The sequence below is a fragment of the Haliotis cracherodii genome, unplaced genomic scaffold (genome assembly GCF_022045235.1).
Source record: "Haliotis cracherodii isolate W230 unplaced genomic scaffold, xgHalCrac1.p SCAF_6, whole genome shotgun sequence".
NCBI lineage: Eukaryota > Metazoa > Mollusca > Gastropoda > Lepetellida > Haliotidae > Haliotis > Haliotis cracherodii.
In genome coordinates this window covers 62,655,363-62,682,991 of record NW_027266319.1, presented here as the reverse complement: position 1 = coordinate 62,682,991, position 27,629 = coordinate 62,655,363, and the positions used below count along the sequence as shown (strand labels likewise).

The window sequence follows — 27,629 nt, the reverse complement described above, 5'->3', positions numbered from 1 at the left end:
GTCAGGAATCGAACCCGGGTTTTTGGTATGACGAGCGAACGCTTAAACCACTAGGCTACCCGACCGCCCCTCAAATGAAAGAAAAGAGGATTACCATAGCAAATCCGACATCAGCTTTCTTCAGAGCAGGTCCATCATTTGTTCCATCTCCGGTTACTGCGACAACCTCTCTGTTGGCGGTGAGTTTACTGTCGATGATGCCCTTGACCAGAGTGTACTTGTCCTGGGGTGAAGACCGGGCCAGTACCCGGAGCTTGGGCCACACCTGGTCAAACAGGTCCGGTCTCACCTGCAACAGGTAGGTCAGTTTTAACCGAGAACAATTCGGACACTGCGAGTGTTCAAGGTTTTACACTGCTTTTATCAACAATCCTGCAATATTGCGTCTTGAGACACGAATGTGCTTCACTCACTGAACCAAATTGGGAATGAGTTTGTGAATACAGTTTAAAGATACTTGCAGCAATATTCCAGCTATATCACGATGAGGTGCTTGTTGAACCCATATGGGGAAAAATGGAAACCATTTAATCCCCAGCCTACTCCAAACTTGTAAGTCACTGGCATAATGTGGGTGATGAGTGATTGCTTCATAAACACCAGTGAGTGAGTGAGTGAGTGAGTGAGTGGGGTTAACACAGCTTTTAACAGTATTCCAGTTATATCACGGCGTGTCAGCTTAATGTGGGAGGAAAGTGATGCAGGTCTCAGACGTTTACCACTTTGTTGAAACCCACGAGCACGGGTATGGTGCTGACAAACCTATGAACATTCCAACCGGGAACTGGGATTCCAACCCACAATCATAGGTTTCTGGCGCGTCCAGGGGACGCGCCTTAGACGACTGGGCCACCCGTGCCCGCGATGACCACAAGCCTACCCAACAGTACCTATTATTCATATATATTTACAATATCAGTTCATATCACATGTTAATCAGACAAAGTTTTTCCATCCTCATAAATTGACAAATTTTGTAACAATATTAAAGAAATTGACTGTTCCTTGGATACAAACGATTTTTATCGATGAGTTATCTCCCTTGTACAGTAAGCCAAAAAAGTCTACTGAGCCAAACATGGATCTTAGCATCCTTTTTAGTATATTTTAATATATTTTAGTATATTTTAGGACTTCTGGTGGCTGAGTTTATCAGATTAAACTTTATTTCTGACCAGGGCCCCGTTCCACAAAGCAATCTTAGCGCTACGACTGTCGTAAGTCAGTGTTAAAGAATGGGAATTACAATCACCTTAGCGCTAAGATCGCTTTGTGGAACGGGGCCCTGGGGCTTAAGTCACGGAGTGCTTGTACTATACCTCTCCTGTCGCTGGGTCCTTGATGCGCTGATTGAATTCCTTGCCCTCCATCACCAGGAAGTCTTCTCCAGGGGGAATAATTCCACACTTGGAAGCGATAGATCGAGCAGTGTTGACGTTGTCGCCAGTGACCATCCTCACGGTGATGCCAGCCTTCTGGCAGCTTTTGATTGCTGCTGGGACCTGCAAAGCAACATCTGGAAGTGAGTTGGGTTAAACACCATTTAGGGTGGGCTGGATTGCATCAAGTGAACCCGATATTGGCAGGCTCAGACCTTGTAATTTGTAGTTGGTTTGTTGTTAAATGCCGCACTCAGCAATATTCCAGCTTAATGACGGCGGTCTGTAAATAATCGAGTCTGGACCTGAAAATCCAGTGATTAATATCATGAGCATCGATCCACGCATGGGATTGATGACATGCATCAACCAAGTCAGCAAGCGTGACCACCCGATCCCGTCATTCGCCTTTAACACCGAGCATGGGTTGCTGAAGGTCTATTCTAACCCTATCTTCATGGGTCATCAAGTTATTAAACATAGACACATTTCTTTCAATCTTGTCAAAATATTAAATATGTTACATCTCTGTACAAACTTGCCAACTTCACAAAACCACCACATTACAACTTATCCCCTCTTACCTCGTCTCGGACTGGATCCTCGATACCCACGACGCAGATGCAGGTGAGTCCTTGTACTATAGCATCCTCATTGTCCCAATCGACTTCACCCTCGATCTTCACCATGTTCCCACCAACATTATCTATACAAGAGAAACAGCGGCAATGAGAAACAGCGGCAAAATGAGACACAATGTCCATAAGAAACAACGTCCATGAGAAACAATGTCCATGAGTGAGTATTGTTTTACTTCGCTTTTAAGAATTCTAGCAGGGACCTCAAGAAATGGCTTTCACTGAATGCCAAAAACATGAGAAACAACGTCCACAAGAATCAAAGACCATGAGTGACTGAGTGAGTATGGTTTTACGCTGCGTTTAGCAATATTCCAGTGGGAACCACATGGCCTTCACATGATGACAAAAACATGAGAATCAAAGTACACAATACACTGGGGTAGAATTGATGGAAGCAAGTAGAAAATAAACAAAACAGGCAAAAATATTTGCAGCATTTCATTTTCCTGTAAGTTAGCAAACTTTTCATAGTCTGAACTTCGAATTTAGTGAAGATTTGTTAAATTTCTTGCCTGTGAGACAATTGTTTATATATCAGGTGAAATGGGGTTTAACGTCGCGTCCAAGATTATTGCACTTATATAGCGACGTGCATGTACGTGTGTGTGTTTGTGTGGCTGCTTGTACTAGTCAGGACTGATGCCGATTTATAGTGCTAGCTCAGTTTAACATGAATACCCCACTCAGACACAGTATACCGACTCCGAGCCGACCAGTCCTTGTTTTATCCCCTTAATGTCAAGCGCCAGACAGGGTAACAACAAGTACCATCTTTTAACGTCTTTAGGTATGACGCGGCCGGGGATCAAACCCCCAACCTTCCGCTCTCCAGGCGGACGCTCTACCACTAGACCACGGAGGCGGTCCTGTTTATATATCAACAACACAGTCATATTACGTTACATTAACACCAGGTGTTAGCCGTGTATGCCATTACCTCTGACAAAGTCCTTATAGGCGACACAGATAGTACGCAGGCCGTTGCTGGCCATGGGCTCGATGACTCGATGGACCATCTCCTCCGCCTCACGGGCAGTGAACGCTTTCGGCTGACCATTGCAATCCAGGATGAAATCGCATCTAGGGAGATACAATGTGGGTTACTGTGACACCATTGATGCTACAAAAGTTACCACGACCTATATAGGATATAGGAGAAATTATTTTGAGTAATTGTCCAACTTAGAAATACAAATTATCTGTACCGATTATTTTAATGTTGGGAACCTTCCATAAAATGAACAAAACATTTGTTAATATCACAAACCTTTCATCATCATCATCATCATCATCATCATCATCATCATCATAATAATAATAATAATAATAATAATAATAATAATAATGTATGCATTTGTATAGCGCAGCATTCACTGTGCATAAGTGCTTTCATGTAGGTAACGTATCTAAAAGCAAGAACTATATTGTCTGAGATGAGCCAGCAACTGAGTTTAGCTTTCATCACTTTGGGCATTATTCCAGCATTAGCAAGGATCACACTCAAAATGGATTTCGAAAATTGTACCCACGTGGGGAATCAATACCTAATTATTCGGCATGATGAGCCCATGTCTTATCCACTAGGCCACCCCTACATACAATAAGGAGAAATATATGCCTCCCCACATGGTCTGACAAACTGACTTACTTTTTAAGCACAATTTCTGAAGCTCCTTTTGAGAAGAGTCTGAAACCATTCTCCAGTTTGATGACCGTGCTCATGGACTTCCGGACAGAGTTGAAGGTATACACCTTGACCAAGGCATCCTCGGGGACGTCTTCCCTCACTGCTTCATACGACAGACCCAAGTCCTTGACAAACCCCAGCAGAGCACACTCCGTCTTGTTGCCAACCTGTTTGGGCAAACCACCTTCGTCTGCCGGCTGAAGTAAACAGTCATAAAAGATGTTTCTTATTATGATCATACCATAGTCTGCGGCTGGTGATTTGTCCAAATTTCTAGTGGAATGATTTGGTTGGTTTGTTGTTTAACGCCGCACTCAGCAATATTCCAGCTATATGACGGCAGTCTGTAAATAATCGAGTCTGGACCAGACAATCCAGTGATTAATATTATGAGCATCGATCCACACAATTGGGATCGATGACATGCATCAACCAAGTCAGCGAGCCTGACCACCCGATCCCGTTAGTCGCCTTTTACGGAAAGCATGGGTTGCTGAAGACCTATTCTACCCCGGAATCGTCACAGGCCTGAAATGGGTTTTACATCGCGTTCAAAATTTGTTACCCTCAGCTGACCAGCCCTTGTTTGATCCCCTTCATGCCGAGCACCAGACGGCAACAACAAGTACCATCTTTAAATGTCTTTTGGTATGGGTGAGTGAGTGTGTATGGTTTTGTGCCGCTTTTAGCAATATTCCAGCAATATCACGGCGGGGGACACCAGAAATGGGCTTCACCCATTGTACCCATGTGGGGACTTGAACCCGGGTCTTTGGCGTGATGAGGGAACGCTTTAACCACTAGGCTACCCGACCGCCCCGTCATGTAGAGAGGTATAATAAATTGGAGATAAAGATTTGATTTGAATGACATTGGCTGCTAATAGGGTGTGAGGGATTGAGTGGGGTTCGCTGTTTTTAGCAATACCCAGGCAACATCATGGCGGGCACAGCAGAAATGGCCTCCATACATTGTACCCATTTAGAGAATCGAACCTGGACCTTGGGGGCGATGAGCAAACACTTTAATGACGAGGTTACCCCTACCGTCCCAGCTTCTATAAGCATTACTCACCAGCAACTTTGACGTGTAGCCACTGTTGATGGAAACCGAACGCACTACAAGTTCCACCAGAGTTTCATTAAGGGAACTGTGGTTTGGTGTTTCCTTATGGTGCATTCCTGAAAATAAACCGCAGCATTGAGTGAGTGAGTGAGTCGGGTTTAACACCGCTTTTAACAGTATTCCAGTTATATCACAGCGTGTCAGCTTAATGTGGGAGGAAAGCCCAAAGTGATGCAGGCCTCAGACGTTTACCACTTTGGTGAAACCCACGAGCACGGGTATGGTGCTGACAAACCTAAAAACAAACTTGGATTCGAATCGACAATCATAGGTTTCTGGCGTGCCCATGTGACGCAACTCTGCACAGCAAATCGTGGCGCCTTAGATGACTGGGCCACCCGTGCCCCCACGTCGAGAGTTAACTATGCTGTGCACTTCATCTCTAACAAGACAAGTTAATCTGGGATTCCAAACGAAGTGCCCTTGGCAGGCAAATTGTGAAAAAAAAAATAAATATTTTTTTAGTTTAAACTTGGAATTTATTAAAGTGCATATTTTCTAAAATTCAGAGGTATTACGACATCAGTCTTCAAAATCAATTAAATATGATCATCACTGAAATCTACGCACCACCAAGGAAGCTCTGAACGACTGTCATTCTGTTTGTTGTAAGCGTTCCTGTCTTGTCTGAGCAGATGGCTGTAGCGTTACCCATCGTCTCGCACGCATCCAAGTGACGCACCAAGTTGTTGTCGTGCATCATTTTCTGTAACACAACCAACCAGCTTTACGCAACAGTAAACTTCACATAGGACAGGCTCTAGATCCAAATGGCAAGAGTTGGGTAATCTACATGGGTGAAACGATACATCGATGCATTTTTAGTTTTCATGAGGATACATGAGTTAAAATAAATTACTACTTGTTTAATGACTACCAGTGTTTTTGTCAGTTTAATATCAGAAAATATCACACAGCTTCAAGCTCACTTCTAACAATAGCCACTACGAACATGTGTCTACAGCTAGCTTTTCCTTTCCAACCAGCTCTGAAATATTTTAGTCAAGTTTCCACTTGATTTGATGTAAATATGAGTATTGCGATACACATGGTATCAGGAGTGAGTGAGTGAGTGAGTATGGTTTTACACCAGAAATGGGCTTCACACATTGTACCCATGTCGGAAATCGAACCGGGGTCTTTGGCATGATGATCGAACGCTTTAACCACTAGGCTACCCAACCACCCCGACACAGTGAGTGAGTGAGTGAGGTTTTACGCTGATTTTAGAAATATTACAGCAATATCACGGCGGGGGACACCAGAAATGGGCTTCACACATTGTACCCATGTCGGAAATCGAACCGGGGTCTTTGGCATGATGATCGAACGCTTTAACCACTAGGCTACCCAACCACCCCGACACAGTGAGTGAGTGAGTGAGGTTTTACGCTGATTTTAGAAATATTACAGCAATATCACGGCGGGGGACACCAGAAATGGGCTTCACACATTGTACCCATGTCGGAAATCGAACCTGGGTCTTCGGCATGATGATCGAACGCTTTAACCACTAGGCTACCCGACCACCCCAACACAGTATAAAGACAATAAACGAAGTATAAGCAAACATAAGCTTAATATGTTTACCTTAACAGAGTAAGCAAGAGCAAGCGTAACAGCAAGTGGAAGCCCCTCTGGTACAGCAACTACGAGCACGGTGACACCGATAATGAAGTAGTTGACAAACAGTTCCAAATAACGTCCGGTCCGTGCAGACGTCCATTCCCTTTCATCGATGATAAACTCTTGGATACAAAACTTAAGGATCAGGATGAGAACGGTCAGCACGGCAATGAATGTACCTGAAATATACAAAGTGTCAGTATGGCTGCATCTTCCCGAGGCAAAGGAGTTAACTGACCGAAAAATTCCAGTTTCCACTCTTGCCATAATAGGCTGTATATTGAGTAATATTTTGGCTGCACTAACAAGTCTATGCATAGTCTAATCAAAATCGCATAACGAAATCGACTACTGGTTTGTAAACAACACAGATTCCAACGTGCAGATTTCAGTCGACCGCAGGATTTGCGAAAGATGTGTAGCGTCAACTGGGCGTCGACAGATATTTTCGAAATCTATTCATGTTTTAAATCAAGATGCACACCTGATTAGATGCACTTCGCAGGGTAAGACCCTTGCATTACAATATAGATCTTGATCATCAATCCAATTATCTTGACATCGACACTGACTCCAAGCACTGTTTCAACAAACAGAAACTTACTGTCTAGGCATTGGCAACAAACATGATTGTTCACCAACAGTGAATACGGACAACAACTTTTGCAGGCTAGTGAAATATTAATTTCTAACCATGACAGGGCCAACATTAAGACAATTTCAAACCTGCATATCCTATTTGAATGGCTAGACGTGTGAGTTTGCTCTGCAGCACCGACTTTTCTTTGCGTGCCACTTTCTTCTTCTCCTCTTTGACGACCTCCTCGGGAACCTTCTCGTCCACGGGTGGCAACGGGGCCTTGTTGGGCACATGCTTGTTGACAGTGTTATGGGAGTTTCCAGTAGGTGCATTGGTGGTGTTCATCTGAATATCTGAAAAGTCAACAGCCATACTTGAAATCAGAACCAACAATTCTACAGGAGAAAAAACATATTTACTTCATGAAACTTCCCACAATAAGCCCGATAATATTCATTACGACATAAGAAGGACATAAAGAAAGAAAGCTAACTTAAATTTATACACAATATTCATACTCACAAAAACATATTCACATGGAAGTATGTCATGCGTTTACACAATTACTTGCTCACACTTAGGTCTGGATACCATGCACTAGGAGATCCATACAGTCTACGTTAACTTGAGGAAAATAGTATCAATGTCAGTAGGAATACAAACCACGTGACTTGAAAAAGAACACAATTGCAGTAATAACAGCCACAGAAGTAGGCCCTGTGCAGATGACGGTGCCCAGACAGACGGGCATGTTTGAGAGAGCAGAGTCAGTAGAACAGAGAATGCTCCTAGACTGGCCCTGTGGCCTATATCCTACATTCAGTCACCAATATTGAACAACATGCTGTTAGTGAAATTGATAAAGGTGTGCTTTGTTTGATTCCCATGTTAATAAAGGCTCTTGAAACTGGACTCTTGGGACGTTCAGGGTTTAGGGAACAGATGTCACACAGTTTGTTAATTGAGTTTGAAAGTCACAGTCAAAAAAAGCAGCCCGGCGATATTTGCTAATATATAGGCTAGTGAACAATTCCAATTAGCCCCCCTTCCGATTGATCAATGTACACAAGATTGATTTATTCATGTATAATACGCACCCTTAATTATAGGCAATTAAATTCTGGAAAATATATCTGTTGTGTATAATACGCACAGACTTTTCTTTTGTATCATTTCAGGCTGTCAGCATTAACCACAATATTTACGATCTTTCAAACTATTATATTTTAATAAGAGCCCCTATTTTTAATTTTGAGAGCGCCCTGGGCGCTTATTACTTCGAATACGGTATACATGTTGTTTTTTTAAAAACCTGGAACATGTTCTAACTGCAGGTAGCGGTTATATAGGTTGTGAGTGAGTGAGTGAGTGAGTTTGGTTTTACGCCGCTTTTAGCAATATTCCAGCAATATCACGACGGGGGGACACCAGAAATGGGCTTCACACATTGTACCCAGTCGGGAATCGAACTCAGGTCTTCGGCGTGACGAGCGAACGCCTTAACCACTAGGCTACCCGACGGCCCCTATATAGGTTGTAGTTTGAATGGTGCTGAAAAGGGGTTTATGCACCTGACCACAAAGACAGTCTCCAAATTGTTTTTGTTTGTTTGTTTATTTGTCGTTTAACGCCGCACCCAGCAATATTCCAGCTATATGACAGCGGTCTGTAAGTAATCGAATCTGGGCCCGACAATCCAGTGATTGACATCATGAGCATCGATCCACACAATTGGGATACGATGACATGCATCAACCAGGTCAGCGAGCCTGACCAACCGATCCCATTAGTCGCCTTTTACAACAAGCTTAGTCGCCTCCAAATTGTGGGAAATGACATTTTGAACACCTTATGTATACAGTCACAATAGTAAAGCATTACATCTGAGTGTTCACTACAGGGACTTGAAAGACAGTTGGCTGTATTGTCAATGTTTTGTTCAAAAAACATTCAAATATCCTTAGCACCTCAAGACTTTTTCCAAACACATATTAAAAAAATTAACACTTTAAAATTTCAGACACTAACAGCATGTTCATTCAATTTATATGTAAAGAAAAAATGTTTCACTTCAAACAGTATTTACTTACCCATATTCATTCTAAGAATTAATTTCTTACGGACATGGTTTAATACAACAAATGACTAGCAGAGAAGGTACATATTCATACACGTGAACACTACAGAGAGTGCCAGGTACAGGAACATCTCCAAGAGAAGAACTGCCAATATCTTCAGGATGAAACTTCATCAAACTATATTTACGGATAAGGTTCCAAGTTTTACAATATTCCATGACATGATAATGTCCACTCATACATATCAAATAAGTTTCAAAAGCCCAATATTACAAAAATGGCTATTGGCAGTCTTTCTTCTGAGACTTGGAAGCAAAAGGCAAGACAGTGAGAAGGCAGGATATATAATCTACAGAACAAAAGAGGCACATTAATCAAGCTAGACGGCAGCCTTCGTTTTTCTTCATTCTATTCTACTCCTAAGCACGTTGCGCTCAGACATCATCAAAGATTGGTCCTTTTTGTTGAGGAGGACAAGCGATTGTGCTGAAAGGTTAGTGCTAGAAATGTTAAGCCAGATAGTTTTAAGTGAGAGATCAGATTTAGACTGTGGTGGCCTTTACTGTAAAGCCATTGTGAGAGAGTTGAGAAATTGCGTTAAAAGTTAAAAGAGTTTTCAGCAAGAGACAGAACAAGATGAGGTCTGGTCACACCTCAAACACCATGGCAGAACCATACAGCCATGAAAAAACTCCATCAGCCTGCGTCAAAACAAGTACTTCAGGGTCCTATTGTCTAACCGAAAAAATATTGACCCCCTAAAGATTGACACATATTAAACACCCCATCAATTGATATTCATATATGGGACTTTATCAACTGGAATTCAATTTTTGAAAGTTCGAAAAAATTAGCCTGAACTTCATCAACCCAAAAGGTCTATTTTTGATTAATTTTTAAGGTGATGAGATAAATTAGTTGAAAATGATAAATCATGAAACCGTGGAGGTTATTTGATTCGTAAAAGTATCCTTCAAAGGTTTCCATATGTGTGTATGTGGACGTCTTCCGACTTGAGGACAATGCGGGGTCTACGAGAATGTGAGCTATAAGTATCTCCATGGTTGTGTGACCAGACCGAGTTAGCGCTATGCTTCACACAAACAGAGGCGGCGGCGGCACTCTGCAGCTCGCAGCTCGCAGCTCCAGCCACGCGTACAGAGGAACAACACAGCTCATCAACGTACCCACTTTTGCATCTGCCTCATTAGAGAGCACTAGGAAAATAAAAGAAATTAAATTAACATTCAAACCAAAACGCTAACACTGCACAATCTATAAATCAGTATTTAAGAAGAATTCCATAGCAGGTAACTCAGCTGAAATCAAGATGTGCAACTTTGGCCTACGTTACAAACAGTTTGTTCAGTGAGATACAGTCTAAGTGCTTGTACACGCATTTCAAAATGAAAAACTCAAGTGCTTGATGTCATGTTCCTAAAACAGAAAACATACAATGCTACCATGCTTATCACAGTCATAGATGAAGGGTACATCATGCTTCTTGCTTTGAATATTCTGCACAATCACATGCTTAGTGGCCTTGTGTTTAAATGTTCTATTTTGAGGCAAAACTCCACGCTGTGCCTGACAGCGTTTCACTGTAGGGAGCTGTGACACAGGTTCTGTGAACTTAATCAATGACTAGAAAAGTACCACATCTACTTGAAAATACTTACTAATGATAATTTTGTTTCCAAAAAAACATCACTGGATGCTTTTTTTTTCACATCATAAATCCTATCAAGTGTATCCATGAAACTAATTATCTGCTTGAAACAGAATTCTTCTCAAATTCCTGAAACAGTCATGGTTAGTACATCCTGTCACCTAAAAGCTGGCATACAAAAGAATGATACAATCAATGAAATCATTTTAATTGTTACCTGGTTAAAATGCCATTTTAACAAATCAAAATCACTAAAGGACACACGAAACCATTCAGAACACTTTTTAGGCACTGCTGTCTAAACAATCAACATACCTGAATTTCATTTCTATTCTAGGATCAAAATGAAAACATGAAACCATTTTTTAGCAGTTTTCGTTGAAAACACAAATTAACGAAAATACCTGTGAACCATTCTTTTCAGCTTCGACAAAAAGAACATCATTTTCTCATATCAAACTTTTGTATGCGGAATCGATCACCCTCAAGTTACATATTCCATTTTTTATTGTAAAAAACACACCATAAAACACAAAACCTGACATGTCTTAATTAATCATACATGTAACAGTCATTTCACGATCTAATTGAACGAAACCAAAAAAATATTCCGAAACCAAAACTTGTCAATAACAAATCACAAACCTGTCAGCTGTGGATAAATGTTTTCGATAAGAATATAACAGTACAACAAAGGACAAGGCAACTAAAGCATGCCAACCAGTAGTTTCCACCGATCTCATGCAGGTATACCGTTCAGTAACAATCGCTAAAATCAAGGTACGTATGAGTTGGAACAACATTGGGAAAGTAAAATTTGGCATTGCACATAATTTGGGGTAATATCGGCAAAAATATAAATGGTGATCGATGCATCGGAGAACTATGAAAGAAATAGCTCCCTGTTTGAATAATGTCCAAATGTAAAAATTGGATGAATATATTTTCAAATACTAGGTTCAGTTTTCATTACGAAGTCCGATTGAATTTATTATAAGAAAAATGGCATCAACTTTAGTAAGATATCTGAACTGTATAATTTATTAAAACAAGATAAAGTACTGTTGAACTGTTATCAAATCAAGAAATGTATGCTGCGATCGCACATATTATTAGTCCATGGACCAGAAAATGAACAATGTAAAATCAATTACAATAAATAAAGAATTAAAAAATTCTGTTGCTACAAAGTTACTGTAAAATTTCTTCCATGTTACAGGAAAATTCTATAGAAGAATATCTGCAACAAACACAAGTTCCTGATGCATCCAGGGGAGGTAACTGTAACAACACCACAACACAAAATCAACATTCTTTAATGGATGACAAAATAGTGGGTACACAGACAGACAGACAAACAGACAGAATGAGTGGAGTGAATGACAGAAGTACGCGAGTGAGCGAGTGAGTTTTCAGACTTACATGGTTCCGTCTGTCCCAGATTGTTTGATCGGGGTCCTGAAAGTTAGAGAGTTAGCACATACGATATCAGTGAAAATTAGTAGCAAGCACATGGCTATACACACAGCCAAGTTAGTTAATACCATACATGCTCCACAGGTTAAAAGGGCAAGAAGGCACAGCAATAACCGGTCCAAAATACCCAACTTCACAAAACATGATACCACCCCTGAAATATTTAATCATTTCGATATTTTGTGTGTGGGAAAACACGAGATAACTTCGGAGAATTTGTAAAAATGTAATTCAGTCTGATAAAGTAGTTCCTTCCTGATGAGCAGATATGGTATTTCACCTTCTTTCCTGACGATTCACATGCTTGCCTTTATTTGGCTTGATTCATGTTGTAGAATCACCTGAATTAGCTGACCTATAGGACTGAATCTCCTAAAGTGACACTGATCACCGACTCTGTTCTTGGGACCTCAGTGATATACGTAAGTTCATTGTGTGAGTGAGTGAGTGAGTGAGTGAGTGAGTATGGTTTTACGCCGCTTTTAGCAATATTCCAGCAATATCACGGCAGGGGACACAAGAAATGGGCTTCACACATTGTACCCATGTCGGGAATCGAACCCGGGTCTTCGGTGTGACGAGCTAACGCTTTAACCACTAGGCTACCCGACCGCCCAGTTCGTTGCGCGAAAGATTACACTGATGACTGTATTGTAGTAACGCTGGTGTAATGGCTGATGAGTGAGTGAGTGAGTATGGTTTTACGCCGCTTTTAGCAATATTCCAGCAATATCACGGCGGAGGACACCAGAAATGGGCTTCACACATTGTACCCATGTCAGGAATCGAACCCGGGTCTTCGGCGTGACGAGCGAACGCTTTAACCACTAGGCTACCCGACTGCCCGATAATGGCTGATGTTTGTGCATGCTGCTGTACCTCTGTTATGTCTTATATGAAAATCTTCTGAATACATGGCAACTTCTCTGAATCACTTTTCAAAAAAACATTTTCTGTATGAGTTGAGTTTAACACAGGTCAGTTATAGCATCACATTGTCCTCTACATGAAATTCTTTCAAAGACATTACACTGGCTGAAACTTTAACCCCTTTTATTCTGATACATATGTATATATAATGTATACCTTAACATGTGTTCATGTGGGTGTACGTGTGGGTGTGGCTGCTTGTACTAGTCCGGGCTGATGCCGATTTATAGTGCTAGCACACTGAGATACCATGCCACAGATAACATGAATACCCCACTCAGACACAGTATACTGACTCCGAGCCGACCAATCCTTGTTTTATCCCATAGGTGGCGAATGCCAGGGAACAACAAGTACCATTTTGAATGTCTTTTAATATGACATGGCCAGGGATTAAATTTTTAACATGTTCTATTCCTAAGGCTCGTTCTTGGTGCTGTGAACTTTCAGGTAATCTTAATCTCTTGGCTAATAACAGTAATTCATAACTAAATCTATTCCGGTAAAAAAAAGCAAAAACCAAGTTTGGGGCTAGAAGAAAATAACGCATGTCATAATCATATGATATGGCTGGAACCTTTACTGTATAAATATGAACTAGACCAGTGACAGTCTAGTCATTATTACCTAAATTGAAGTAAATTTGAACAATTTAACTCAATATATATCTGCCGAATGTATTAATGTTTACATTTGTTTTCCCCCAAGAAATGATGCACTCAGATGATGTGTTAGGTCAATGAATTACTTTTAGAAAAATAATAAGGTACAGACCACATCTACACAGACGGCAGAGGTACAAGACACGTACTATAAATAGATCGGGTGGGTTACAGAGAAGGCACTTCAGTGAGCCACTACAACTGAAAATACCAAACGTTTATTGCGAGTACTTTACCTGTAACAGCTATGAGCTTCACGTCTACTGTGTGTGCAGAGTAAAAGAAATTCGTCATATAGAAACGGTGAGGTGTGAGCAAAAATGGATGTGATGTCAGGAGAGTCGAGTTTACACCGCTTGAAACTATTTCAGTTACTTAACGGCGTATCAGCTTAATGTTAAGGAATCCCAAAGTGTAGCAGGTCGTAGACGATAACCACTTTGGTGAAACCCTTGAGAATGATTAGGATATGGGATCTGAACCCGGAAGATCCAGGTAGCAAAGGGACACAACTCTGCAAAGCAAGTTGGAGTGCCTGAGTCATCTGGAGCTCTGGTGTGACCTGATGAGCAGGGGTGGTGGTGTCTATATGATAGATGAAAAGGGTAGAAACAGTACAAATAGTCACCGGAGAATTCAACCGCTGAAAACACAGCAAAAACATATTGTCACTTGTATGTGTCCCTGTTGCTATGGTAACTGTGAAAATGATGTATACACGTATATCACAGGAGAGCCAAGAAAATGCATTTCGACTTACTTCATATTGAATTAAAATATCAATCTTATAAAAAAACCGACAACAGTGTTTCATGACGATTATACATTTTGGACAATTGCTTGTAAAAGGAGACAAAAATTATTACAAAATGCTGCTTGAGAAAGAGCCACTACTTGTAGGGCTGCAACAACTGCTCTGAAACAGTCTTACAGTCTGGCTACAGTGTCTGTATGATGTCACAGTCTGGCTACAGTGTCTGTATGATGTCGCAGTCTGGCTACAGTGCCTGTATGATGTCACAGTCCAGCTACAGTGTCTGTATGATGTCACAGTCTGGCTACAGTGCCTGTATGATGTCACAGTCTGGCTACAGTGCCTGTATGATGTCACAGTCTGGCTACAGTGTCTGTATGATGTCGCAGTCTGGCTACAGTGCCTGTATGATGTCACAGTCTGGCTACAGTGTCTGTATGATGTCACAGTCTGGCTACAGTGTCTGTATGATGTCACAGTCTGGCTACAGTGTCTGTATGACTGTACGCAGTCTTGCACCTAAGGTATACTCTCAATGGGTAGAAAATTCACATTCCTGAATGGAATGATTACTCAAGCAATAGAGGACATAATATAGCTGATAAACTATGGGCAACCTGGAGACATTCTACCATGATGAGCGAATTGCTGCAGCCCTACACAAGGTGCAACCACTGTCCCAAGGCGTGTACCGCACTTATCACCGACAGAATGCATGACAGAGTTGTATGATAAGCTTCACAACATAGGATCTGGCAATCCTTGGCAACTTTATCTTATTAACTTCATCCATATTAGTAACGTAGATGATCATTCTCCAATGAAACAGACAAAGACGACAAGTTGGAAGCTGACACACATACCCAGCATAAGTTTTACATATCAAAACTAAAGCCCACCTAATTATATCTTTCTAGTTAAAACACTGATGCCCTACCTTTAAAAGATATTACGTAAAGTGTTTATAAGATTGGTGGACAATTCCTCACTTACTGACATAATTCTTTTTGTAAAGCATATTAAGAATGGAATGAAAAACTACCAAAAAACATTTAAAATGGAAGAAAGCTACGAATACTAACAACATGTAACCATGGAAATGGCCCAAATCAGTAAAAATAATAATTTTTAAATAAAATTTAAAATAATTTAAAAAAAAAATTGAACACACTTAATTCTCAACACTTGACTTAATAATGCTTGAAATATGAAAAGCAAAGGTCAGTCTGTCACTTTGCCCACCCGTCCGAAGCCTAAGTCTAGCAAAATTCTGTTCGGTCTAGTCAACTCAGAAAACACTTGCCATATAAAAAATAAAAACATTAAAATCAACAAACTGATGCTAAGGCCAAGTCTGGACTAGTACACTTGAAAGCTATGGGCACAGACTGAACGAGAAGCAAAGACGCTAACAATCCAGACCATACTTGATGGATATATGTGTCAAGATTTCCACAATATTTTATCCCCAGATTTCAATATGTCTGACTGATCTATTGCGTGTGTCTCCAGAGCAATACGTTCGACTACGGACAAGGTGATGAGAAAATACCACTCAGTCTGAGGTCAGGCAACATGCATCAGGAGATTTCAAACAAAATGCACCAATAAAGATATCTCATTCTTAGTTTAGAACACACGCATCAACAAATTGGGCTGGAGGCATAGATATTAAAACACTTTGAAAAAGCAATGAAACATTTAAGAAAACATTTAAAAAAAGATCAACATCCAAGTCTTGGGATTAAAAAAAATATTTTTTTAGGATGTACATTTAAGTAATTAAACTGCAAAGCATGATAAAAATTTGAATCATTCAAGTTGCGTTTGAACGAATCGTGTACTAAGACCTCGAAGAGTGCCACATATCTTTGCCTCACGTCTACTGTCAATTATCCATGCATAAAGTACACATGACAACCTTCATCACCTATCCTAAACGTTCAGAGAAATTCAAATTCTATCGGCTACGGAAATTATATATTCTATGAAGAAGAAATGTGGTTTCGACAACGGAACAAGCAGCACAGTGGTCATGGAAGACAAAACAGATGAACCAATGTCAACTTTTGACATTTCAAATCCATTATTTCAGAATTTTGCTTTCTCCCAGAAGAATAATTCATTTTGGTCTGCGTTCACACTGGGGCCCATGTGTACGACTATTCATCGATCTCTTCCAATCTGCATAAATTTCAAGCCTTCCTATTTTGAATTACCATAAGCCACAGAGGTGATGATAACAATCATGATCAATCCTCGAAAGATCATGATATTTACATTCAAACGATTTCTTACAAAATGAGAGTTTTACATGACCACTGAACAACAATGCTAAGAAACGACCAGGTGTTTGTCTCTCACTGGTCTTCTCAAATGTTAACGAGTTTTTACCTGGTTCCTCTTCTTCATCCCCCTTCTTTTTCTTCTTCTTCGCCTTCTCCTGTTCCTCCTGTGATGCCCCGAGAAGAGCGAAGATGATGCCCGTCTGAGAGTTGACGCCCACTGCCGTGACAAGCATCTTTCCACTCCCCTCCATGACATGAGTACCTGCAACACGGGGTGAATATCGTTTTACGCCGCTCTTAGCAATATTCAAGCAATATCACGGCAGGGGACACCAGAAATGGGGATTCACACATTCACACATTGTACCCAGTAAGTAAGTGAGTAAGTATGGTTTTACGCCGCTTTTAGCAATATTCCAGCAAAATCACGACGGGGGACACCAGAAATGGGCCTCACACATTGTACTCATGTGGGGAATAGAACCTGGATTTTCGGAGTATTGAGCGAACACTTTAACCACTAGGCTACCACCGCCCCACCTGCAAAAGTGAGTGAATGAGTGAGCTTGACAACTCTTTTGAAACTTAATTTTAATATCCTTTACGATAATACTTCAGTAGGTTTTAGGGCTGGATACTCGAGTCGTGTGGGTACTGAGTGGGACCTGGGTACCCACAGGACTACCCGGACCCATTGTGGGTAATGTGACATTGTTTAATGACAAAAATTCTCTGTAACCGAATGGTTACACAACAAGTCACACATGTTGGTATTTCTTAAATGTCTGAATAAAGTGCGTGTCCAGATCATCTTATATGTGTATCTGAATACTTTCTCCCCGGGTCCAGCAAACATTTCCCATGCAGACATTTTGAACCCAACACTTGAGACCTACGGTATGTATCAGGGTAGGGGCGGGTAATAGGGGGTACCTGGGTAGTTAATTTGGACTCGTCCTAGCCCGAGCCCCTATTGTGAGTGAGTGAGTTTGGTTTTACGCCGCTTTTAACAATATTCCAGCAATATCGCGGCAGGAAACACCAGAAATGGGCTTCACACATTGAACCTATGTGGGGAATCAAACCCGGATCTTCAGTGTGAAAAGCAAACACATTAGCCACTAGGCTACCCCACCGGCCCACCTGCAACAGTGAGTATTGTTTTTACACCGCTTTTAGCAATATTCCAGCAATATCACGGCGGGGGACACCAGAAATGGGCTCCACACATTGAACCCATGTCAGGATTCGTACCCGGTTCTTCAGCATGACAATCAAACACTTTAACCACTAGGCTACCCGACGGCCCCCAAGCCCCGATAGGTTTCTCTCCTACCTGGCGACCTCTTCTAACTCGTGATCTCCACAGGGTTTAGCCCTGAAAGATGTTCGAACCTGCAAGTGTCAATATAAGTGATGGCAGCTGTGAAACATTACTAACCTGAGAGTAACATAGGGTCGGAGTTGTCTCCCTTCTTGACATGATCTGATTCTCCTGTCAGCGAGCTTTCATCAATTTTTAAATCATTACTTTGAATCAGAACACCATCAGCTGGTAAAAGGTCACCTGGAACCAAAGTACAATGATGATAACTTACTATAACGAACACCCTGTTCTCAATATATTACACAACAACCAAAGTTGGGGATGTAAGGGTGAGTGAGTGAGTGAAGTATGAAATTGCTTTGAACAGTATTTCAGTTATATCACAGAAACACATAAACCACTTGAGTGAGTGAGTGTCTGTGCATGTGTCTCTGAGTGAGTGAGTGAGTGAGTGAGTGAGTGAGTGAGTGAGTGAGTGAGTGAGTGAGTGAGTGAGTGAGTGAGTGAGTGAGTGAGTGAGTGGGTGGGTGGGTGGGTGGGTGGGTGGGTGGGTGTGTGTGTGTGTGTGTGTGTGTGTGTGAGTTGTTTAATGCTGCACTCAGCACTCAGCAATAATCCAGATAATGAGTAAGGGGTTTAAGCCTGCTTAAAACATATTTCAGTTATATCTTACTTTTGGTTGTAAATGACACACAAAATACAAATATTTAATATCACCATATACTCTTGGTTTCTCCACAGCGGTCATAAATCCATACCAGCTTTATGAAGGAGCAATGCAATATTGCATTTGAATCTAGGGGCCCCTTAATCTCTAAAATTGGGGTTATGACACGGACCCCTCGACTTTCAAGATTAATTGCTTGTTGTTTAACACCACACTCAGCAATATTCCAGATATATGACGACAGTCTGTAAATAATCAGGCCTGGACCAGACAATCCAGTGAGCATTGATCTATGCAACTGGGATTTGTTGAAAGTCAGCAAGCTTGACCACCTGACCCCGTTAGTGGCCTCAAGCATAGCTGCCTCTTACGGCAAGTACGGGATGCTGAAGACCTATTCTTAAACCGGAACTTCATGGGTCTGTTTATTTTGAACATGTGTTGCTGGTATATATTGATGTATCATATTATATATACACTCCAATAAACATAGGACAATAGTTCACATATTTATCCCAATGCATGTTCAACAATGTTACACTCTGTCACCTTTCATTGTAGATTCTGGCAATACAAATAACATCATGTAAAGTTGTTGTAAAAGCAGTTCTTTCTGTACATAAAACCTAGAAAATGTCTGAAACAAAACCTTCCAAGGGGTGGGTGGGTCGGTTGGTTTTGAGTGAGTGAGTGAGTGGTTGAGTGGTTGGGTGAGTGAGTGAGTGAGTGAGTGAGTGAGTGAGTGAGTGAGTGTGAGCGAGCTAGCTAGCTAGCAAGTGAGTAATATTACGGCAATATCATGGCACAGGACACAAGAAATAAGCTCATCTTTCAGTCAGACATAACATCTCTTTGAATTGTATATCATGGCATGTCAGCTGGATGTGGGAGGACAGCCGGACGTGGGAGGAGAGCCGGAGGTGGGTGGAGATCGGGACGTGGGAGGAGAGCCCGACTTGACATGAAGCTCATGGGTAATTTCTACTTCATTGACACCCACAAGCATGTGCCAATCGTGAAGAGTGATATACAAAGTTCTCTCCCTTGGACCTGGCAGACAGCGATTGACCGAGTATGGTTTTATGACACTTTTAGCAATATTCCAGCAATATCACAGCAGGGGGACGCCAGAAATGGGCTTCACACACTGTACCCATGTCAGGAATCAAACAAGGGCCTTCGGTGTGACAAGTGAACGCATTAACCACTAGGCTATCCCACCGCCCCGGCTGACATAGTCTTGAGAGAGTTGGCTGATAACCGCTTTGAACGGTATGTCAGTTGTATGTGGGAAGAAAGCCAAGGTGATGCATGTCTTAGATAGCTACCACTTTGGTGAAGCCTACGAGTATGTGTATGGTGCTGACAAACCTAGAAAAATAATCAGGGTGAAACTGGGATTCAACCCACAATAAGGGTTTTCTGGCACGCCCAGGGGACACAACTCTGCAGATCAGTAAGTGTGTTCACTTGTTTGACCAAAGTATCACAAGAACTAAACCTGTACATATATACATATATGGTCTTTCCAAAATCATATTTCCAGGCCTAGTCTCATACCAGTATTTGCAAAACTATGCTTATAATCCTACTCACTCACCGGACCCATTGAACAAATTTGGCAACATTAAATCATGTCCAATGCCGCCATTTGAATGACCCAATGGAGCACGAACACTGTAGAGTTTGAAAAAACACATTGCTACTTGATTGTATCTGGGAAGAATTATGTTTTAAATGCCATTCATATTGATAGCAATTACTTTTTTTTATGATTTTTATGATTGTGATCTATGACTAATCCCAGGAACACTCTTCATCACCAGTCTTTACTGACAGATCACCTTCCCCCATCCTAGTAGAAATGGCCTACTTAGCAGAAGATCAATACACACTCCTCCTCCTTGAAACTCAGCTTAAGCAACTGTTGAAACAACCTCCGCCCTCGACACACAAACACACAAAACCCTCAACACACAAACCTACAACCCTCCACACTCAATCCCCTCAACACACAAACCTACAACAGGGGTAGAAACTAACATATTTAGTCCACTAGTCCTTATAATAACATATAGCAAAACCCTTAAAAATGGTATATTTCTACTAGCCCTTATGATACCTTAACTATTTGGCAGTTTGGCAAGGACTACAGGACTAGTGCCTTTTTCTAATGCTGCCTACAACCCTCAACACACAAACCTACAACCATCAACACACAAACCTACAACCATCAACAAACAAACCCATCAACACACAAACCTACATACCTCAACACACAAACCTACAACCCTCAACACACAAACACATCAACACACAAACCTACAAACCTCAACACACAAACCTACAACCATCAACACACAAACCTACAACCCTCAACACACAAACACATCAACACACAAACCTACAAACCTCAACACACAAACCTACAACCATCAACACACAAACCCATCAACACACAAACCTACAACCATCAACACACAAACCCATCAACAAACAAACCCATCAACACACAAACCTACAAACCTCAACACACAAACCTACAACCATCAACACACAAACCCATCAACACACAAACACATCAACACACAAACCTACAACCATCAACAAACAAACCCATCAACACACAAACCTACAAACCTCAACACACAAACCTACAACCATCAACACACAAACACATCAACACACAAACCTACAAACCTCAACACACAAACCTCAACATACAACTCCCTAACTCCCAACCTCATCCCACTACCCTTTCCTGAGAAGTCTAACCCCATCAAAGAACACACTACTTCAATAACCCCAACACTACCCCCATAACCCCAACAAAATACCCCTCCTCCTCAAATACCCTAACCCCGAACCCCAAAACACCAGAATTGGCCCTCAACCCCCTGATACTCCCCAACCCTAACGGGCCCCATAATCCTCCTGTCATCACACGATACTCCCCAACCCTAACGGGGCCCCAAAATCATCCTGTTCATACACCCCTTCAGTGATGCTTCTAGATTCTTACAAAATGTGGACCCAAGGCCGCACCATTTTTGAAAAAGGGGGGCCTTCTTTAAATTGATTGGGAGCAAGTTTCTAAGTTGAATGACAATACCCAAAAGAAAAAAGAACAATCTTACCTCAGTAATTTCTATATTTCAGAAACTTTAATTCCAAACACCGCTATGCTAAGTCACAAATATACACTGGCAAATGGTAGCAACAGTAGAGACTACTCCTTGTAAATTCCTCTATCTTTCCTCTCTTTCAGCCTTGTTGAAGTCAAAGTCCTTAAAGAATCCACACCACACTTGATAGTCATCCTGATGTATTTAAATGTGGTGCCTTCAATCTATTCCTCCGTCAGGTTTTGATTCCATTTTGGCAACTGAAGCCACATTCACAGTCTGCCATCTGATATGGCAAGATCAAGCACAACAAGAGTGAGCCGATTCCTGAACATATCTCTGTGGAAGTCATATCCCAGCTTCCAAAGAATCTTGGTGCCATCTCTTGGAAACATTTGTTCCAAAAACTACTTTCTATTCAAGGAGCCACTCTGGACGACACCTGGACTCAACAACAATAGCTGCCTTGTACAGCCGCCTCTTGGCATCAACTCCATGGTAATCAAAAGTAGCAGAAGTTCTCTTTTGCCATAGTTCGCTTTTCTTCTTTTGACAGTAGGGAGAGGTCTCAAGTCAAAGACACTGAAAACTGAAGCAACACTGGTAGATTCTTGGGGGAATCTATCATCTGTTTCTAGTGAGGTTGTCACAGAGCTTCACTCTTACTTTATAACTCCTTACAAGTTTTCTTCAAATTACCAAAGTCAAACTTGTGGCCTTTGTAGACTATTTCCTTATTTCACCATCATAACTTCTGTATATTACTTGGAAACTCGGCTTAGTAGTGTTCTTCCTTTGTCAACTTTATTCCGTCCTTCAGCCCAGAAAGGGCTAGGTGAACAACAGCAACAACAATATCCTGCTTCTGCAACGTACACCATCGACATCTGTGCCACAAGAGGCAGCATGTCCATCAGTACAAGGAGAACAAACACAAACATGTTGTCAGTAAGCTTCTTTGTGAAAACGTCAGACTTTGAATCATCATGTCTCTTGTAGTAAGTCACCAAGAGGCCCAGCACTTATACACAGCTTTGACAGTCTCATAGAAAGCAATCCACCTTCTTTCATGGCAGGTTTCTTTGTATTTCTTCCAATTCACATTTTCTGTTTCCAGATTTGTTGTAGTACAGGTCATTGAGAGTCTTCTCAAAGTCCTTCAAAAACGATATGTTCTTGGAAGTTCGGAACATCGCATCGCCATAGAGTGAGTGAGTGAGTATGGTTTTACGCCGCTTTTAGCAATATTCCAGCAATATCACGGCTGGGGACACCAGAAATGGGCTTCACACATTGTACACATGTCGGGAATCGAACCCAGGTCTTCGGCGTGACAAGCGAAAGCTTTAACCACTAGGCTACCCGACCGCCCCTCATCCTGGACTCTTGTAGTGCAATGGTGTCTTCCAACCATCACAGAGGCTCCAACTGATCCACACTTGACTTTACCGATATCCAAGCCTCACTCTCTCAAACACTTTTCTATGGCATTGTTTGTTTGTTTAACGCCGCACTCAACAATATTCCAGCTGTATGACGGCGGTAGGTTAATAATTGAGTCTGGACCAGACAATCCAGTGATTGATATCATGAGCATTGATCCACACAATTGGGATACGATGACATGTATCAACCAAGTCAGCGAGCCTGACCAGATCCTTTTAGTCGCCTCTTACGACAAGCATAGTCGCCTTTTGTGGCAAGCAATGGTTGCTGAAGACCTATTCTGGATCTTACTTAGAATCCACAATGGTAATGTTTGTAGGGTGAATGGGAGTGAGTGAGCATAGTTTTTATGCTGCTTTTAGCAATATTCCAGCAATATTCCAGCAACATCACAGCAACATCACAGCAACATCACAGCAATATTCCAGCAACATCACAGCAATATTCCAGCAACATCACAGCAATATTCCAGCAACATCACAGCAATATTCCAGCAACATCACAGCAATATTCCAGCAATATCACAGCAATATTCCAGCAAAATCACAGCAATATTCCAGCAACATCACAGCAATATTCCAGCAACATCACAGCAATATTCCAGCAATATCACAGCAATATTCCAGCAACATCACAGCAGGGGTGTAGAATGATCCACTGTACAAGCATACACCACCATCTTCTTACACAGTGCAATATCTCTACTCCCATCCTCCAAAACATAGAGAAAAAGTCAGCATCGCTAATATATCTCCAGGAACAGCATCTGCCAAACACGCTGAAACACCTCTCCTGTCCATCTTGAAGTGCAAGTAGCATTTTCGAACCTGCTAATTTTTTAATAGAACCACATTCCTGTAATGATTGAAATTCCACAAAACTTGTCTACTTCTTTATTGGTATGTCCACTTTGGCCATCCAAAACAAAGACATCCGGGCTGTAATAACACATTCATCACGTGTTCTTCCCTACCCCCTCATCTGCAGCCTGGAATAGAATGTACGGAAAACAATGTTAGATGTGCTCATTAGCATAATGGCAACATTAATTATCAAATTATGAATATGCTAAACGGTAGGCAGGACAATAGTCATCTACTGAATGAAGTTTTACTAACTTGACAACAACAAAAATGCGCAAGTTTCATAAACTGGATAAGTATAATAACTAGAGTCTAATATTGTAATTACGATAATCCATAACCAAAATAACATGTGACATACTTAAATGATGACAAAAATAATAACAATATTAATAATAAGTTGAATACACCAACACATTTTAGACATACATTACCAAGAAGAACTGAAAAAAGGATTCTAACATTACTGATTTGCCTATTGTTTACTGTTGCTATATTAATACATGACATTTTTTAACGATAACATCTTCTTTTATTCTGTGTAACATGTTGCCACATTATTAATTTCAATTCAATCTGAAAGATTGTTAGGGAAAGAGAAAGAGAAAGTTTGAAATGATTTGACTCAACCTAATGAAATTGTACTTGTCCTTTGACTAGACAGATATTAAATGTTCTAAAAAATGACATACCTGCTGATGTTTCTTCAAAGTCTCAACGCAAACCGATTCCACGTGGTCAGACGATTTCACATGACATTCAATGTACTCGATGCATCGCCAGTAAATGTGTTTTTTCTTTGTGGACAGTACAGACGGCACAAAGCATCCCTTTTCAGTCTTACAGGCCATGGGCATAACGAAGCCATGACTTTTGGAATAATTTCTTTTCTTTTCTTTTTTTTCCTTCGGTTTCGGACCATGAGCATCATTATTTAATCTCATCAAAATCAGATCTTAGTTTTCGCTACCGCTTAACAAAGATCTGAGGACATCCAATTAGGGGTCACGTCAGAACGGCCTTTCGTTAATTTTGACAAACCAATGAACTGACTGACAAGAATCGACATTAGTCAATCAGAAGGCAGCTTTCTCAAGCTTTATGACACTAGTTTCAAACTGGTGACTCTGTTTCGAAATATATTTTGACGTATTCTCGATTAAAATTTTAAAAATGATAAGAACATTCTGGAATGGCTTTTTGATGGCCTAGATTGTATGGATATAATCATAAAACCTGTAACTGTCGTTCGGAATACCCCGTGTTAAATATTTCGTGGTTGCATGATCAGAAAACACATTCCGACTGTCACTTTCATGATCTGGTAAGCGACGGTCTGATTGGTTGGATGAAAGGTCGTTCTGACGTGACCCGTTATGGGTTGTCCTCAGATCTTTGTTTAGCGATAGCGAGAACTAAGATCTGATTTTAATGAGATTGAGCATTATTCGAATCACTGTCACTAGAATCAGACGACATGTGACTGTCGTCTGCTGTGGATAGCCATGTATCGTTCCCACTCGCTGAACAAGACTTACTGTTTTCTTTGGAAAACATGAAGTCTAACCGAGTTTGTTTCATAACTTGACTAACATATATAAAAAACCTGCAGTAAACATCTGTATAAGTAATATTTAAAAACACACATGCAATGTAGGCCTAGCAGAAAACTTGCAAAACAGATGATTATAGTACAATACTTGTGACTGGGACAGAGGCACAATTGGACCATCAGAAGGGTTGTAAGTAAAAAAGCTCAGGTATTGCTATGACAATCACGAATGGACCGCTACAATATGAAAACCAATCAAATGAACCACATTTTAAATTCCTTGTTAACAAACGGTAGCGAGATTCAACACAGTTAAAACATTTCTGTATTGAAATTAAAAAGGTTAGGCCGCAAAGACGTCATGCAAATGCGGAAATCCCAAAATTCTGTGTCTTAGAAACACCACTGCCAACCCTAAGGGTCCCCATAACCTCTTGCCTTCACCCCCCCCCCCCCCCCCCCCCACCCTGCCGTCACCCGATTCTCCCCAACCCTAAGGGTCCCCATAACCCTCCTGCCTTCACCCAATTCTCCCCCCCCTCCCCCAAAGCCGTCACCCGATTCTCCCCCACACTAACTGCCTCCTGCTCCCCCCCACCCCCCCAAAACCTTCACCCGATTCTCTCCCACAATAACTGCCCCCTGCCGTCACCCGATCCTCCCCCACCCTAACCTGCCCTCCCCTGGGCTCAGGCCTCCATGTTTCCATTAATCTGGTCCTGGGACAGTTACATCCAAGCTTGGCATTATCTTGATGAATAACCCATGAGGTTTCTTAGAGTCGACAAGGTATCAACCATCCTAGCCTGTCTTGCCAACCAACCACCAGGACAGAATATAAAATATTGATCTAAGCTAAATCTCCAGTATGATTACGGGGCCGACAATTCCAATCACTCATGACCTGTTTAGCAACGTACAGGCATTACTAACGTCAGGCAAAGTCCTTGTAAATAACTGTCGTTCCGTGCAGGCAGCCTGTAAGATGAATTAAGTGTCCACTATATATTTGTCAATGCTTTTTCAACCAAGCAACAAGTGCAGTTTCTCTAAGAATTAATGTACTTTCCAATCCTGTTTATAGGAATTTCTCCAGAGACTGGAGGGTAATGGTGATGTTTAAGCTTATTATACCCCACGTAACTCTGGTAAATAAATCTGTATTCTTCGCACCTAAGCTTGGAATTGGTATGCATGTGCCATCTGCCTATATAATGAAAGCTTTTACTTTGTGAAGGGCAAATGTGCAAGAAGGCTTTAATTATAGCAGACTTGGACCAGGAGGGCATAGCCGACACACCAAACCTGTATCGATCCCGGCTATCTCAGTATGGATCAGTGCGCTGGCTGGATAGTACGGCATTGACGCATACTCGGCTAACATGGCTGAGGGAGGACGGTGGTTAAGTCATTCCTTTAATATCTGCTCCTCTTTCTGTCCAGGGGGAACATCATCCATGTTTCCAAACCTCCCCGAACAGAACGACCCAAACGGCTCAGGTTTTGATTGACAACTGATGTTGCTTGTAGTTTGACAACAGCCCACATCCCACTCATGGAAAGTGATTAAATTTGCATCGGCCTTCGGGCGGGGTGGTGATGATGTGGGGAGAGAAGTGTACAGATCAAGCAGCAAGTGGGAACATATCGATTCATCCAACTGGGTAAGTTCACTCAAAGAGTGAGTGAGTGAGTTGGGTTTAACGCCGCTTTTAACAGTATTCCAGTTATATTGCAGCGTGTCAGCTTAATGT

At 41.4% G+C, this 27,629-nt stretch overlaps 1 protein-coding gene across 14 annotated transcripts in view; it reads right to left on the bottom strand.

The window, feature by feature from the left end:
* Positions 1-27,629, bottom strand: part of LOC139446763 (plasma membrane calcium-transporting ATPase 2-like) — a 186,237-nt gene that overhangs the window by 17,936 nt on the left and 140,672 nt on the right. For 9 of the 14 annotated variants that reach the window (XM_071228086.1, XM_071228085.1, XM_071228084.1 and 6 more), the window contains 14 exons: positions 18,337-18,462; positions 17,002-17,157; positions 14,090-14,116; positions 12,208-12,243; positions 10,304-10,333; positions 7,185-7,391; positions 6,423-6,637; positions 5,403-5,538; positions 4,782-4,888; positions 3,669-3,904; positions 2,958-3,100; positions 1,964-2,085; positions 1,320-1,502; positions 95-289 (listed from right to left, as the gene is read on the bottom strand). In XM_071228086.1, coding sequence (XP_071084187.1) covers positions 95-289; positions 1,320-1,502; positions 1,964-2,085; positions 2,958-3,100; positions 3,669-3,904; positions 4,782-4,888; positions 5,403-5,538; positions 6,423-6,637; positions 7,185-7,391; positions 10,304-10,333; positions 12,208-12,243; positions 14,090-14,116; positions 17,002-17,157; positions 18,337-18,462 — 1,919 coding nt within the window. The remainder of the gene's footprint in view (positions 1-94; positions 290-1,319; positions 1,503-1,963; positions 2,086-2,957; positions 3,101-3,668; positions 3,905-4,781; positions 4,889-5,402; positions 5,539-6,422; positions 6,638-7,184; positions 7,392-10,303; positions 10,334-12,207; positions 12,244-14,089; positions 14,117-17,001; positions 17,158-18,336; positions 18,463-27,629) is intronic. The other 5 variants (XM_071228080.1, XM_071228079.1, XM_071228081.1 and 2 more) reach the window with 5 other exon arrangements.